The 16110-nt window shown below is 38.2% G+C and overlaps 2 protein-coding genes across 2 annotated transcripts; one reads left to right on the top strand and one right to left on the bottom strand.

The window, feature by feature from the left end:
• Positions 1-4106: 4106 nt before the first annotated feature.
• On the top strand, positions 4107-12769 carry LOC143735755 (uncharacterized). Its single transcript, XM_077225994.1, has 4 exons — positions 4107-5196; positions 7634-8062; positions 9344-9414; positions 12228-12769. The coding sequence occupies exons 1-2, from the start codon at positions 4315-4317 to the stop codon at positions 7979-7981; spliced, it is 1230 nt and encodes a 409-aa protein (XP_077082109.1). The 5' UTR covers positions 4107-4314; the 3' UTR covers positions 7982-8062; positions 9344-9414; positions 12228-12769.
• On the bottom strand, positions 9238-15508 carry mydgf (myeloid-derived growth factor). Its single transcript, XM_077225995.1, has 6 exons — positions 15237-15508; positions 14047-14097; positions 13146-13207; positions 12894-12975; positions 12280-12352; positions 9238-9906 (listed from the first exon to the last, which is right to left on the bottom strand). The coding sequence occupies exons 1-6, from the start codon at positions 15384-15386 to the stop codon at positions 9827-9829; spliced, it is 498 nt and encodes a 165-aa protein (XP_077082110.1). The 5' UTR covers positions 15387-15508; the 3' UTR covers positions 9238-9826.
• Positions 15509-16110: the final 602 nt, after the last annotated feature.

Below are 16110 nucleotides of genomic sequence, written 5' to 3'. Positions count from 1 at the left end.
AATTACTAGATTTGATCAATAAATAATGAATAAATAGCACAATTCTCACATTCATTCAACTTAAATTCAAAATAACTCACAATTTCATGCATAACCCTTTTAATTCAGCTCAAAATATCTTGCATTTGGGTGTCTTTGCGACCTCTTGTGGATTTATTTATTTATTTAATTATAATAATTATAAAATATTTCATGACTCCTGCCACTAGATGACCTTATAACTCTATATGGAGCAAATGAGCTGATCCGCTGGGTCCTAAAATCAGTTAACTTCAGTATGCATTCAGATACATAATAATAATAATTCAGATAATCTTTTTGGTAAAGTTTTAGCATTTTTAGTTTTTCTAAGTGTACTGAAGCATTGCTCTTATTCCATTCATTCCTGAGGGGCAGAAATTGACCCGCGAAGGAAGGATTTGTTACTTTTTTAAATTTCAACCACAAAACTCCTCAAATCCATTATATTTTTTGTGTGTGTGTATTTGTGGTTCAAGCGCGACAAAAGTCCAAGTAGTGCAGCAGATTAGTGAGAAAAATCATTCACTTTGGTATAGAAGCATGACATTTGGCACAGATACTCTCTAAGGGACACTATTTTGGAAAATGGCGTTGGCCACTCAAAAATTCAATATGGCTGCCAATTTTCAAGATGGCCACCATTGCTATTCAATGCTTATTATATCAATTATTCAAATAGTGATCCAGCATATAATTTGATACAAATACTCTCTAAAGAACATGTTAATGGAAAAATAAGCTTGTCCCTCAAAAATTCAAGATGGTCGCCATTTTTAAAGATGGCCAACGTTCCTGTCGAATATGAATTATTTCAATTGTTCAAATGTTGATGCAAGCATAAAATTAGGCAGAGAAACTCTTCAAGGAACACTCTTTTGAAAAAAAGGTATGTGCCACTCAAAAATTCAGGATGGCGACCATTTTCAAGATGGCCACCATTTCTGTCAAATAGTCAATGTCTGCTTTATCTGCCTCCTCTCCTTTGACCTGTCAGACTTAGTTAAACTTGCCAGGGATATAAAATCCCCGCCGGCATATCTCTCAGGTTCATTGGAATACACAAGCCTCTCCACCACGGCAAGGTGCAGTCCACAGATAGGAAGGGCCACTGTTAGAAAAAGGAAGTGGCCAGTAAAAATTCAGGAAGGAAAACATTTTTGAAGATGGCTGCCCTCCTTTCCTATGTTCATTTCCACTGTTTCCAAAAATTGATGTAAGGATTCAAGAGAAATGGCCGCCATGTTGAATTTTTGGGTGGCCAAACGCATTGTTTAGAGAGTATCTGTGCCAAATTTCATGCTTCATGCTACCAATTTGAACGATTCTCTTGAAATATGCCATTAATCTGCTGCACTATAGAGTCTTGGACCCCTCTGATGAACACATCCATTTCAGCTCAAATGTATGGATGAGGTTAAAAACACCACAGCTGTTGTAACAGCATCTGCAGGCCATTATATAGTGTAATATAGTGTCGCAGACTTGACAGGTAACAGCACTTACCCGTCAAAACTGAAATGCAAATTAATTGCTGTGTTTTTCTGCCATTTATGGCTCGCACTCAGTGAGAGTGAGGTCTCAAAGCACAGCGATGTGTCTGGTGTCAAACAAAAGGCCCTCTGACCCGCGCTCTGGGACCGCTAGCCTGCAGAAGCTACGAGGACGATAACATCTCTGTGGCTGTGCTCAAGCTGTTTATCAGAACAGTCAGTCATGTTTCTGTTTCCTGCTGAACCAAGTGCTATACAGAAAATATATTTACTGCTTTTATTTGTCATTTATTCTACTAAGAGATTAAACTTCTACACTATTAGCGTCACCAAATGGAACACGGTTTTCAAACCAGATTCAAAATGCAGGACTGTATCCCACAATGCAACGTCCTCAACTTGACCTTCCCATTCCCAGTGTTGACTGGAAGTAATTACAGCCACAATTCTAAGCATCTTTATTTATAATCGATCAAAATTGAGTTAAAACCACAGAAATTACCCCAAAAATAGCTGTATTTATTTACAAGATGCTAATTGGACGCTACTTGTATACAGTATGATGAGGTCATGAGACAAAGATGAAGCATAAATGTGTTTCAGTTGTTCATTTAGCAATATATTTCTAGAAATATAAGTGTACAGTGTGTGTAGCGTAAGCGGAAAATTAAGTAACATTAAGATCATGAGCTTAAATCTTAAATAACACACAATGCCGTTCAAAAGTTTGGGAACGGTAAGATTTTTAAGTCTCTTCTGCTCACCAAGGCTGTATTTATTTAATTAAAAAGCAAAACAAAAATAAAACAGTAATTATGCAAAATATTATTACAATTTAATATAACTTTTTAAAATGTATTCCTGTGATCAAAGCTGAATTTTCAGCATCATTACTCCAATCTTTAATGTCACATTGATACTTAAGAAATCAGTATAATATGATTCTCAATAAACATTTATTATTATCATCAATGTTGAAAACAGTTGTGTACCTTTTTTCACGATTATTTGATGAATAGAAAGTTCAAAAGAACAGCATTTATCTGAAATGGAAAGCTTTTGTAACATTATACTCTACCGTTCAAATGTTTGCCGTCAGTAAGAATTTTTTTTTAAGAAAGAAATTAATACTTTTATTCAGCAAGGATGCATTACCATCTCAAAAGTTACAGTAATGACATTAATAATGTTACCAAAAATTCTATTTCAAATAAATGCTGTTTTTTTCCCTTTCTATTTATCAAAGAATCATGAAAAAAAATGTTTTAACATTGATAATAATAATAAATGTGTCTTGAGCAGCAAATTATATTAGAATGATTTCGGAAGGAATGTGATGATGCTGAAAATTCAGCTTTGATCACAAGAAAAAAATAGTTTAAAATATATTAAAATAAATAATAATAAAAATTATTTTAAATTGTAATATTTCACAATATTACTGTTTGTTTTGTATTTTTAACCAAATAAATGCAGCCTTGGTGATCAGAAGAGACTTAAAAAATGTACTGAAACATTAAAAACCTTTAAAAAAAAGAAACTTTTGAACGGCAGTGAACATAACAAAATAAGTATCTAAAAATGCACTAAGTTACCTGCAGTCGCAGTGTAAGATTTTTCTTTTCTGTTGAATGTACTTTGGTTTGATATGAATCAGAGAACGTGTCAAGTGTAAAATTCTTGACCTTTCTCAGAGTGATCGGTCAAGATTATGTGGAAATGAGAAAAGAACCGAAACTTTACAATAACACGAAAGCGTCTGGGAGTCACGATGAAAGTTTGCATTTGTGACCTTTCAATCTTGCATACTGGTATGGGACTATAACCAAAAAACCCCAAAAAACAAATACATGTGTGACTTTCAGGTTAATCACATTCGAGGTGCCATTTTTGGTGCAAAAATGTCACCTTGTGGAATCTGATTGATTTTAATGTATGTTTTTTTAGGCTTGTGATGCGATGCCTCTGGCCTAATATAATTAACCCCTTGTGTGATTAATAAAGTGGTTAACGTAAAAATCAAAAATCATTAGAAACTCATAAAACTGTTGTGGTTACTAAAACGTTTGAAAATGCAGCAGAATTCAAACTTGAGAATTTGCTCTTTTTGGGAACCTCTCCATAGCAGATAAACCCGAAATAAACCAAAGACATGAAGAAGTATTTTCATGCTGCAGTGTGCTGGGTTATTAATTTTAAAAGTTGCATCCTCATGCAATTTTTTTTTTTAGGGACTAGCCCTGCTTGCGCTGCCCCATAAAGCACTAGAGGGGGAGTCTTCTTTTTTCCTTGCTTCCTGCTATAAAATCCTAGATGTAATTGTCGCGTACTGAGGCAGAACAGGAGTAATCAGATCAGTCCCGAGGCTGGGAACATACATGGAGATTTAGCATCGCCACTGGATTAAACCCCCCACCACATCCCCCCTTTACTGATTGAGGTACGATGAGTTCCTGCAAGTAGGGAGAAAGAGAGAGAGGGAGCGAGGAAAAGCCGTGAGAGGGAGTGGGAGGAAGAATCAACCAGAAAGGGAGGCAACGCAGTGCGAGTGAGCGAGAGAGAGGGAGTCAAAGCCAGGAAAGCAAAGCAACAGCCGGTGGAACAGAAATGCAGGGAGTTTGAGAGAGACAAGGTGGAAAACGGATGCTGGCGGGACGACGGGAACAAAGCAAGGTGAGAGAGAGAGAAGGGCAAGGATCCAGAGGAAGAAAACACACCAGGAGGAAGCAAACCCCGGGAAGGTGGGGGCCAGAGTGAAGAAACAAGCAAGAGAAAGTTTGACAGATTAGAAAAACATCTGGTAATGACAAGGCCGGGACATTTAAAGACGGGACGCGTCCTCTCGAGAGTCCCATTCTTGGGCCGAAGAATGTTTTCCGAGACAAAAGGGGTCGGAGAGCAGTGCATTCAACCCATTAACCCAACCCAAAATGGACCACAAGCTGACCTCCTTTCCTGTTTTGGGAATGGGGAGCATGTAACGAACACCTGTGGACCAAAGGTGCAGAATTCGCCCCTGAATGGATACACTCCCGGTCCCAAGCAATGTCTTGCCTTTCAGGGGGGTCGACGGCATGACGTAACTGGTCAGATCTGTCATAGGAGTGTGCGGTGGGATCGGGCGCAACATAACAGCGTCTCTGTGAACTACAGCTTGAGAGAATGCAGCTTTGTAGGCCACCGGCACCAGACCGAGACACACCCCTTCTTGAGGAAGTGTGCTTTGGACACGCCAACACAGTTCAGAGGTCATGGAAACTGTGGAGAGCCTGTTTGTGCGGAGGACCAACAATCAGGCTCTGTGCGAGTGGCCCTGCAACATGGTTCAAACTGCATGGAAGCGAGTGACGCTCCCAATTCGACCTTTAAAAGGGATTCAGAAATTTGCACTTGTAACGGACAGGGAGCTTTAAGTAGATGCTTGGGACGTGTAATGCAAGACTTGAACGGACCAAGTCTGGTGCATGAAGTTATGCAGTCAACCAAAGAAGAGGTCAACAAACCCAATACGAACCATTTTAAGTGCCAAGTAAAAGTTGCCCAAGTGGATCTAAATGAACCAGGACGAGGGACTTTTAGCTCGAAGCAGTCGGAAAGAGCAATTCGGGACCAAATCCAAAGAGTTGTTGCGAATCTCGAGGAGGTGTTACATGGCCTGAAAGAGATACATCTGGAAATGAAGGAGGTAAAGGTTTATTTATCACTTGGGGATGTTAACAGATGTTCTTCATAATGAGTGCAACAAAGGGTGGCGTTTAAATGTTCTGTTTGGTTAAATAACAAACTCTTTACTATCCTTCATCAAGTGCTGGATACTCTTAATGGTCGTACTTAAGATAATGCACGGATCATGAGTTTTCATATTTATCTTCATATCAATAATTAATACTCTTTATAGAGATCCACTGAATTTATTGCAATTGAGTAATATCACTTCTGTGAGGGGATAGTGAAACTTTAATGCAGAGAGGAATGGTCTGATACGCTCCATTTAGCAAATCTATTCAGTATCGGAGAGAAGAGTTGGCCGGTGGATTATGGTCCTCTCAGACGAGATAGAAGAAAGAGCCGCTGTACGTAGAGTTTCATAATCTTGTAAACACTCTTGCGTGAAATGTGCCCTAATATAAGCTTGAGTAGTACTCTATGTTTCAAGGAACTATTTGCATTAAAGGGATAGTTCACCCAAAAATTAAAAAGACTTTCGTTCATCTTCAGAACACAAATGGAGATCTTTTGATGAAGATCTTTCTGAGATTTCCATCCCTCCTTTGAAAGCTACGCAACTACCAATTTGACGCTTCAAAAAGTTCATAAAGAGATGAGAAAATTTGGACTAAACCGTTCAATTCATATGGATTCGTTTTACAATCTCTTTATGAACGTTTTAAAGAGTCAGTGTGGTAGTTGCGTAGCCTGTCAACAGAGGCACAGAAAGCTCTCAGGCCTTGTCCACACTAATACGAAATTATCAAACAGATACATTTTTAAACAGCGCCACAGTTTTTTGCAAGGAAAATCCATTTATTTTCTTTACATATTAACATGTCGTTAAACAGATTAGTTAGTTTTACTTTTTTGAAGGATCTTGCGTTATATTGAAAAGCATGTTTCCATTTGCATTTCTACTTAAAGTGAATTATTAACACATAAAATAATAGTTAAGTACCTCCTCCTGTCTCAATTATAACATTGTGGCTGTAAGTCTTAGGTGTTCGTGCTAGTTAAGTGTTTAAAGTGTTAAGTGTTAAGTTTAAAGTTTTCGTGTTGTAGTGTGGACTGTGAAAACGGAGGTGTTTGAAAACGATGACGTAACTTCAAGTCATGTGACGCATATTGAACCCACAGATATTCATGTTTATACCAGTATTGTGCCTGCTATGTGCTAATCACTTTCACACACACTCGCTAAAAGATGTTCCTTTGCACAGTCCTGCAAAGATGACAGAAAATTCACTCGCATTTGCTGTCCTGAGACAAAACATGAGAGCCGTGTCATTTTAGACCAAACATGAAATGTTGATTGTGTGCGACCTGACGCATCTGTGAATGGTGAGATATTTAGCTAAATAAAATGATCCTGCCAGAATAGCATGAGAACTTTAGGTTACACTTTATTTTAAGGCGTCATTGTTACAGTGTAATTATACATTTAGGTACTGATTAATATTAATTAACAACATGTACTTGGCATGTTTTTAACACTGGCATGTTTTCATTTATAAATCTTTCCTGGGTCTACTTCCTTCATATCTTTGTACATACATCAGTAAAGGGTATGTTTGTAGCTATAGCCTACGGTCCCAGGAATTATTCTTGCTGTCTATTCCAGTGGTACGCACTGAATTCGGGAAAAAGGACATTTAAATTTGCTGCTCCCTTTGCCTGGAATAATTTGCTAAGTACTTTGAAACCAAGGGGGAGGGGGTTTCATTGGACACTTTTAAAGTAGTTTTAAACGATTTGGAGAAAGACACAGCGGGCTGTAGATGTTTTAACTAGCTATGCATTGATTTTGAAACTGATTGTATTTGCTTGTGTGTCTATATGTATTGATGAATGTTATTTGTTAAACTCAGCTGTGTCTGTGAGTCTTGGCCAGGACGCTCTTGTAAAAGGGATTCTTAATCTCAATGTGCTTCTTTTCCTGGTAAAATAAAGGTAAAATAAATAAAATAAAATAAATACTATAGTGTTAGGGTAGGATTAGGATTTGGTTGAGGGCTAGTTGCATGTAATTATGCATAATTTACTGCTATTACTATGGTAAGTACATGTAACAAAGTCTGTATCATCTCAGTGAGCTTTTATGAGGGTTTACACATGCGCTGTAAGGTGAATTTAGCGTTTTCTGCCATTTCACTGTGAATGAGAAACTTAGAAAACGCTTAAAAACGTTAGTGTGGAAGGAGAGCGTTTTGAAACTCTGTTTTCAAATCTATCCGAATTAATGTAGACGTAGCCTCAGATTTCATCAAAAAGATCTTCATTTGTGTCCCAAAGATGAATGAAAGTCTTACAGGGGGTTGGAACAACATGAGGGTGAGTAATTTATGACAGAATTTTAATTTTTGGGTGAACTGAGCGTTTAACTATATGCATTGTCATCCCCTGGAACTCAGGTGGTCCAGAAGATAGACCTTCTGACGGCTGACATTGACATTTGCAAAGAGGAACAAGGGGACGCTTTCAGAGGAAAGATGGACAGGGAAGTGGCGTCTTCTCAAGGAGTCAAAACACCGACTCCATCTGTGTCCCCACCACCATATCCGACCGGAGATCTGCATGAGGCAGGTCAAAAAATGGAGACGGTCAACTCTCAACAACATACATCAGGGCGCAGGAGCAAGAAGCCTCCTCCTTACCCTTACGCCAGCACAATGGGAAGAGCAAATCCCAAAGCAAAAAACAAAGGGCAGAAGACGCCGCCCTACCCCTTTAAACGGACACTGCTCTCGACCATTGTTTGAGCAGACCGTGGCTTCAGGACACAAAAGCGGAGCATCACTCACTCGATGTGGTATACTGGGTTACAGGCAGGCACCTTTCTAGTAAGTTTGATCCTTTCTGGATCCAATAGAGTGCAGAAGCAATGTAATGTCCGGTAAAGTCTCTCAGACAGCAGGTGAACCTTGTAATGCTTTTTCGCTTTAGGACAGGACAGAAACATCATGCAATGATAAATCTAGAGAGTGACGACTTTGAAATACTGTACGCAAGTCAAAGGTAGCGGGAGATTATTTCTAGCCTTAGATGACATCTGGAGTGGGATGCAATCTCAATCTCTATTCCTCTGATCTCCCAGCAACCCCCCCAATCTGTTAAAGGATTATTTTTTTATTGCTTTCCTAACTCTGGTCTAGTAGTGCTTGAAGTCTTGCCTTAAAAATATGATGTTCTCAGATACACGTCCTGAGGGTGTTTTAGCAAAATCACTATGCGACAGTGCAAATGCAAGCACTTTTCAACAGGTACTGAAAGGAAACTAGGTTAAGCATACTTTTACAGCATTATGTCTCCCTCATGTGTGCTGCAATGCTCATTTCAAAGCATTTTCTAGCAGAATCTTCTGTGGGAAAAAGTCACGCTTTCACATTCATTGGTAACACTTTAATATAAGATTCATTAGTTAACATTACTTAATGTATTACCTAACATTAACTATGGTCAATACATTTGTTACAGTGCTTTTTAATCTTTGATAATGTTAGTTCATAAAAATCCAGCTGTTTGTTCATGTTAGATCACAGTTTATTAACTAATGTTAACAAATACAAACTTTGATCTTAATAATTTATTAGTAAATATTAAAACTAATATTAAATAAGATTAATAAATGCTGAAGAAGTATTGTTCATTCTTAGTTCATGTTAACTAATGATCCTGATTGTAAAGCGTTACCCATTCATTTCGAAAATTGCTGACAATGAGGATTATGACACGTTTCAGACGCTCATATGTACACTTGTGCAGATGTACAAAGCTGACTGGACAAATATCACAATATGACAGAATTTGCACACTTAGAAAGATAAAAAAATTTTAAAAACGTTGTTTTTTTCATTTTACAATACTTAATTTTCATTACACAGATCTCCTCAAAAGAAATGCCGGACACAGCTGCAGATTCTCCTGCTTGAAAACAGACACTGCACCTTTACTTTATGCAAAAATATGAATACAAAAAGTCATTTGATTAGAAAATTGTGACGCGAGAAACAAAACGTTCTGATAACAGATTTATTAAAAATTCCAGGACATCAGCTATCAGAATAAAGTATGACTGGAAGAGTAACTGTTTTCCTGTCTTCCTGTCTTTTCCTCCACCACAGAAATAATCAAAGGACTCTGACATACCCCAACGATTGTTGTGAGAATTCTCTACAAGCGGCAGCTTAAGAAAGTAAGTACAGTATGAGCATAAATGCGCTCTTGATAATCACATTTGAAGGTATGAAGGCTGAAACCATAAACCCATAAATGCTGCCAAGAATAGAAATCAATCTACTGTTCTGAAATTAATTTGAAGAAGCACTCATAACACCTCAGAAATATGAATAAATGTGCATTTGTTTTCACCTTAATGTCCAATAATAGATTTGTCGTCTACCTCATTGGATGATCAGTCCAGTTCATGGCCATTGGCGTAATGCTGCCTCTATAGAAAATCTCTGTAGTATTTCCGATCACAGGAAGTTCCTGTGTCTTGATTTCCTTTGCTTGATATCAGTGAACAGTTAAGTGGCAGAGTGTCCATAGCCGTCAAATAACCAATGTCCTTGAGCAATAGGAAAATCCTCTTTCGGATCGGCCAATCAGAGTTCATCGTGGCGTGTCCGACCAATGACAAGGAGCTTGGAAAGCTCGGAACGGAATTTCCCGTCTCTGTGGGTCACTAAAAAACAAGATGTGAATGATCAGCAACATTCATATTCGGTATAGAAATTGCCTGATTGTAATAATTTCTATGACTAGGAAACTCAGATAATCATGAAAATCTGACTTTTTCCCAGAAAACGTGAAAAGTGACCAGTAACTTTGTTTTGGTGAGCCTTTCTCTGCAAGAATGTTAAAAAATAAGCAGATCAGATTTCGCTCCCCTTCTGACGTAGGAAGAGGATCTTATTATAATATTACCGCCCCTTAATCTGCAAGTTTACCGCCGCCATCTGGTTTTCGCAAGCGACAACAGTGTAACCATTTCTAAGCAAATGGCAAAAGTTCCAGCAAAGCATGTAAACCGTTCTGTTGTTGCTGCACAGACGAACACTGAACACTATTTGACCAGAAACTGTCACAGCTGTCATATAAAGTCCTCAGGGAACTGTGTACACTTGTGTAAAAGTTAAACATGACAGTACATGCAAGTCGATGAGATGAATCAACTCCACAACAACAACATTCAGAAACGTGCAGGTGCGTCTAAAAGTGCAACCTCTTCCTAAGTCTCTCCGTAAGGCTGCACTCGCTACTGTTATTTCTGAGATTTTGGATGAGTGGGATTATTCGCGTGTTTTGTTATTGGATCCGAAACTCGTGTAAAGGATCGGCCCTCTTCTGAACGGAGGCGGAGCAACAGCTCATTTACATTTAAAGGGACACACACATAAACGGCACGTTTTTGCTCACAACCAGAAAGGGGCAACTTTGACAAGCTATAATAAATGATCTAGGGGTAATTTGAGCTGAAATTTCAGACACATTCTGAGGACACCATAGATTTACATCACATCTTCATTACATCTATAGATTTACATTACATTTATATATATATATAGGCCACACGAAGTTTGGAGGTCTGTAGCTTTTGACTGTAGAAAGCTGGCGACTTCTGTGCACTTGAATTCACTGAGCTCCTGAGAGCGACCAATTCTTTCACAGATGTTTGTAGAAGCGCCTGCATGCATCGGTGCTTGATGTTACACACCTGTGTGGCCATGATGTTACACACCTGTGTGGCCATGATGTTACACACCTGTGTGGCCATGATGTTACACACCTGTGTGGCCATGATGTTACACACCTGTGTGGCCATGATGTTACACACCTGTGTGGCCATGATGTTACACACCTGTGTGGCCATGATGTTACACACCTGTGTGGCCATGATGTTACACACCTGTGGCCATGATGTTACACACCTGTGTGGCCATGATGTTACACACCTGTGTGGCCATGATGTTACACACCTGTGTGGCCATGATGTTACACACCTGTGTGGCCATGATGTTACACACCTGTGTGGCCATGATGTTACACACCTGTGTGGCCATGATGTTACACACCTGTGTGGCCATGATGTTACACACCTGTGTGGCCATGATGTTACACACCTGTGTGGCCATGATGCTACACACCTGTGTGGCCATGATGTTACACACCTGTGTGGCCATGATGTTACACACCTGTGTGGCCATGATGTTACACACCTGTGTGGCCATGATGTTACACACCTGTGTGGCCATGATGTTACACACCTGTGTGGCCATGATGTTACACACCTGTGGCCATGATGTTACACACCTGTGTGGCCATGATGTTACACACCTGTGTGGCCATGATGTTACACACCTGTGTGGCCATGATGTTACACACCTGTGTGGCCATGATGTTACACACCTGTGTGGCCATGATGTTACACACCTGTGTGGCCATGATGTTACACACCTGTGTGGCCATGATGTTACACACCTGTGTGGCCATGATGTTACACACCTGTGGCCATGATGTTACACACCTGTGGCCATGGAAGTGATTGGAACACCTGAATTTAATGATTTGGACGGGTGTCCCAATACTTTTGGCAAAATAGTATATATTAGATTGTAAATTGCTAATGATATAACCTATAAATTATTATAGATGACAATGCTTGTTCAGTTAAGCTTATCAACAAGATGTGATCATTATATAGTCAAATAATAAAAAATATATTAGGGGGGAATTGATTGGGACACTTTTTCCCAGTCATCTCAATAGCAAAAAGTGTATCAATCAACCTGAATTCATTTGGCAAGTAGCTGTGTACTAAGTGAGATTATGCATCGGGTCATTAACAGAAAATAAAACACTTATGGATAGTAGTCGACTTGAAGAGCTGATCATCCTGATGGGGTTTATTTTGTGACAATGACCAGCTGACTAATAAATATATATAATATGTATATTACATCTTGTAAAAAAATATGTCACCTTTAAAATTGACTGATTTTCCAGGTTTTTCCACGGCTGCATGAACACTACTGGAAGGAGTAATATGCTGACTCACCTGCAGACTCTGACACAATGTACTCTTCTTCCTTCAAAGCAACATCCTTCTGTCCTCCCACGGCCGTCTGGGACTGAGAAGAAGAGAAAGAGAGAGGATGAGTGACACCAGACATTAACGGAGAAGCCTAGAGGAGTGGGCTGGATGACAGAGATCTCGTCTAAGAAAGACAAAAAGAGACATGAGCCTATGCTTTTGAACTTTTGAACACCAGGGACAAGGCCACAAAAACGTCACCGTCATCTCGCTACTGAGAATCTCAATGCGATCCGAAGATGAAGATCTTTTCACAAAGTCTTGATATGCAACACCTGTATAAAAAAGGGCTGACTGCTTTTGATCTGAGAGCGACGAGCGTTAGGAATCTGAATTAAGGTTTGATCTGCGGCAAAATGTCAATGTCACGACTGAGGATACATTTTTAAACATGCTTTACAAAAAACATGTGCCAATTCTTTTTATGCGCAAATAAAAATATATCTTCTGAAAAGTCTTGGTCTATGAAATGCATCAACACATTAAAAGGAGGTTTCTTCATATTGAATCATTCCTATTGCTGAGTGTTTCACTCATTGAGGTGGTGTCAGGTCGTGATGGATAGCTATGATACTTACATATGCGGTGGCGTACTCAATCTTCGCTCCTTTTATCTCCGCTTTGAACTGGGTAAAAAACAAGTAGGACTTTCCTTGAGGCCTATCGTGAAAATGACAGAGAAAAATCAATATCGTTCCCTCTTTCATCTCAAGTTTAACAACAACGTTTGAAAACAGACTAGACTAGATTTGCTAGTACTTCTACTTTTTAGTATTGCATATTGAGTATAGCTTTTTATAACACCAATATAACAGTGTTTTTATAGTTACCTCCATATTGAACAGGAAAACATCTGTTCGTCATCACTCAGGCCGACGCTCATTTGCCATTGCTACAGGAGGGAATAAAAGCACAAAGGGTTCACATTTAAGTCAGAAACGGAGCAATTCTGTGAAATCACGACGGCGCATAATTGCTGCAATTTCCCATGTCGTTAGTGGCGGAGTGACACATTTTTTGATGCCACAACAATCGCCGAGATTGTCTTCAAATAAAAAATGTAAAATGTAAACAGTGACACGATATACATGTGCTAAATAAAAAATAAACAGGACAAACAAACAAACAGCCAACATAAGTAAATTCTGATAACTCCTGTATATGTGTGTGTGTGTGTGTGTGTGTGTGTGTGTGTGTGTGTGTGTGTGTGTGTCTGTCTAAGTGTGGGAATGGAAGCATAAACCAGAGAATATAAACCAGAGAGTAGCTGTAAAGTATAACAGATATACCAATATTAAAAGCAAAAAATCATAATAATAAGTTATCACTGGAAAAGTAACAGATATAACACTAGTAAAATCCATAAATAATAACAAAAATAAACTAATTTCATCAAGATTGGGTTTAGGGAGGGGGGATGAAGAAGGCGGCAAATAAACAATGGTAGTAGTGGAAATGGTTTTAATTATTCTAATAATAATATTGATAATAGTCATATTAAATTATTATAATTTTAATAAAGTTATTATACAATTAAAATGGGAGTGGAAGCAATAATTAATAATAAATATCTATATACAAGTACCTGCCATTCATCAATAATTCAGTTGTATTAGATATTAATCTAATAACTAACAAAAGTACAAAAATCACAAGTTTTGTTAGTGCATAGTATTTATATTTTGAGAACTGTGTATTATCTGAGATTATAAATAACAGATAATGTCTTACCTCGTTGGTTCCTCCTTGAGACGCATATGTGAAGGTGCATTTATACTTTTTCTAAAACAAGAAATAGATCATTGTGAATAGATAAACATGTTGAAAATGCCAAGCTTCCACCCACGAAATATGCAAATTTTCCAGACTGATCTTTTGAGAACGACTCCTTATTGAAAAGATGCTGACCCTTACAAAAATTACCATGGTAACCATTGTTCCTTTCAAAAGCCTGACAGTTATTATTACTACATTTATAAAAAATTAAAAACTGACACTGACAAGGAATCATAAACTGATTTAAATTTAGTGCGTGAGATACACATAAAAACCATGACACATTCACCCTCAAACATGTAAAAATGTCTTTCTCCTGCTAAACACAAAATAACATTTTGAAGAATGTTGGTAAAGGTAACCAAACAGTTGATGGGCCCTATTGACCTCCATAGTTATATATACATACTATGGAAGTCAACGGCCCGTCAACTTTTTGGTTACTGACAGTTATCAAAATACCTTCTTTTGTGTTTAGCGGGAGAAATAAATTCATACAGGATTGTAACAACTTTAGGGTAAATAAATGATGAACGAATTTTCATCTTGGGGTGAACTATCTCTTTAAGAGCTAAAGCGCAATATTTTGGTCTGTCCCTCACAATAATACTGTCGAATGATAGTTCAGGTGATGGAAGATTATATTTTCCTCGATTGAATATTATGGAAAAAACCTTCGGAGATTCATCAAAATATCGGGGTTTCAGAGACAACATTAAGTCATACGGATTTGTAACTGCATGAGGGTGAGTAAATAATTTTACTGACTAAAACTATTCCTTTAACGTGTTTTTGAGCCGTTAGGTGGCGCGCACGTCCGCGCCTCCACAACAGTCCAATGAGAAGATGACGTGTGGATTTCCTTTCAACGCGTCGCGGTTTTTCAAACACAGTATCCATTCATTACAGTATAGAGTTTAATATGAACAAATTGTGAAGAGATACGAATTACAGTAGGGCATGCAGTTTCAAATGTAATAATGACTATGAATGAGAACTGGAAAACGACTATGTAAACACGAAATTGAGTCTATGCTAATCATTGAGGAAAAACCACGAAAATTATTTGTTTACGTTTCTATCCAACAAAACATGTTGTTTTATAAATATTACGTTGCTATAGTATTAATATGCGTACTACTCACCAGTTTGGCTGAGAAAGTCTGCACAACTCCTCCAGGTTTGACATCGAAGTCGAGTGTTTTGGTCCTGTCAGCAGAAGCGCGCGCCGCGCACAACACAACCAACAGTAGCAGAAGCTTCACACACGAGTTTATGTGATCATCGCATGCCATGATGCTTTATGGGTGAGAGATCTGTGCTGATGTTGTGATGAAAAGCTGCCAGCACTGTTCCTGGAGGTTCTTCATAGGATGGGATAGTTCTGTGAATCGAGGTGTTGAGCATCTAGTGGACTGGAGTTGAATAACAACTCAGTTCTACAATTTACAGTAGCCAAAAAAGTAGACTCAAGTATGAAAATTATGAATAAAATTTTCATGACAGCTTTTTTAATGTACAAAAACATCATTTCTGTGATTGAAATATCACTGAATTCAAATTTTCCGATGATTAGAGTCTGTAAAATATATGCAGTTAAATCCTCAAGGCCAAGGGTATATTAGAACACATTATGCATTTCATTCGGGACGAGTTGGAAAGAATCACGTCTTTGTTTACTTAAGTTTCATCTGACCTGGAAACACACGAGCTCCTCTCTGTAACTTCTAATCCTGAACATTAACAATTTTACAGTCTAGGTAACGGATTCATTTGTCTGAATTATGTGGTTCAGCATACTAGCATTCGTCAGACATTTTCTTCACTTCTCTAAACATCATTCACCATCATCAGCATGTGTCAGTTTTTCCTAAAACTAACACTTCTCAATGAGTACATTGTCTATGATTTACAGTCACCACCTTGTGTTTTTTTTTAACTACTCTTGAAAATTGCAATCCACAAAACACATTTAAAATCAAATTTCCACAAACACAGAATTATAATCACATTTTGCTC

Source organism: Siphateles boraxobius, unplaced genomic scaffold (assembly GCF_051911475.1).
Source record: "Siphateles boraxobius isolate OS27281-9 unplaced genomic scaffold, OSU_SipBor_1 13, whole genome shotgun sequence".
NCBI classification, from domain to species: Eukaryota; Metazoa; Chordata; class Actinopteri; order Cypriniformes; family Leuciscidae; genus Siphateles; species Siphateles boraxobius.
Note: the sequence above shows the minus strand (reverse complement) of the source record. Positions and strands in the feature narration are given on the sequence as shown.

Excerpts from the sequence above, each read along its gene's own strand:
- mydgf (XM_077225995.1), bottom strand. The coding sequence starts at position 15,386 with ATGGCATGCGATGATCACATAAACTCGTGTGTGAAGCTTCTGCTACTG. Across the intron at positions 13,208-14,046 it reads CTCAAGGAGGAACCAACGAG|CAATGGCAAATGAGCGTCGG; the intron begins GTAAGACATTAT and ends TCCCTCCTGTAG. Across the intron at positions 12,976-13,145 it reads TTTTCCTGTTCAATATGGAG|GCCTCAAGGAAAGTCCTACT; the intron begins GTAACTATAAAA and ends TTTTCACGATAG.
- LOC143735755 (XM_077225994.1), top strand. The coding sequence starts at position 4,315 with ATGACAAGGCCGGGACATTTAAAGACGGGACGCGTCCTCTCGAGAGTC. Across the intron at positions 5,197-7,633 it reads TACATCTGGAAATGAAGGAG|GTGGTCCAGAAGATAGACCT; the intron begins GTAAAGGTTTAT and ends CCTGGAACTCAG.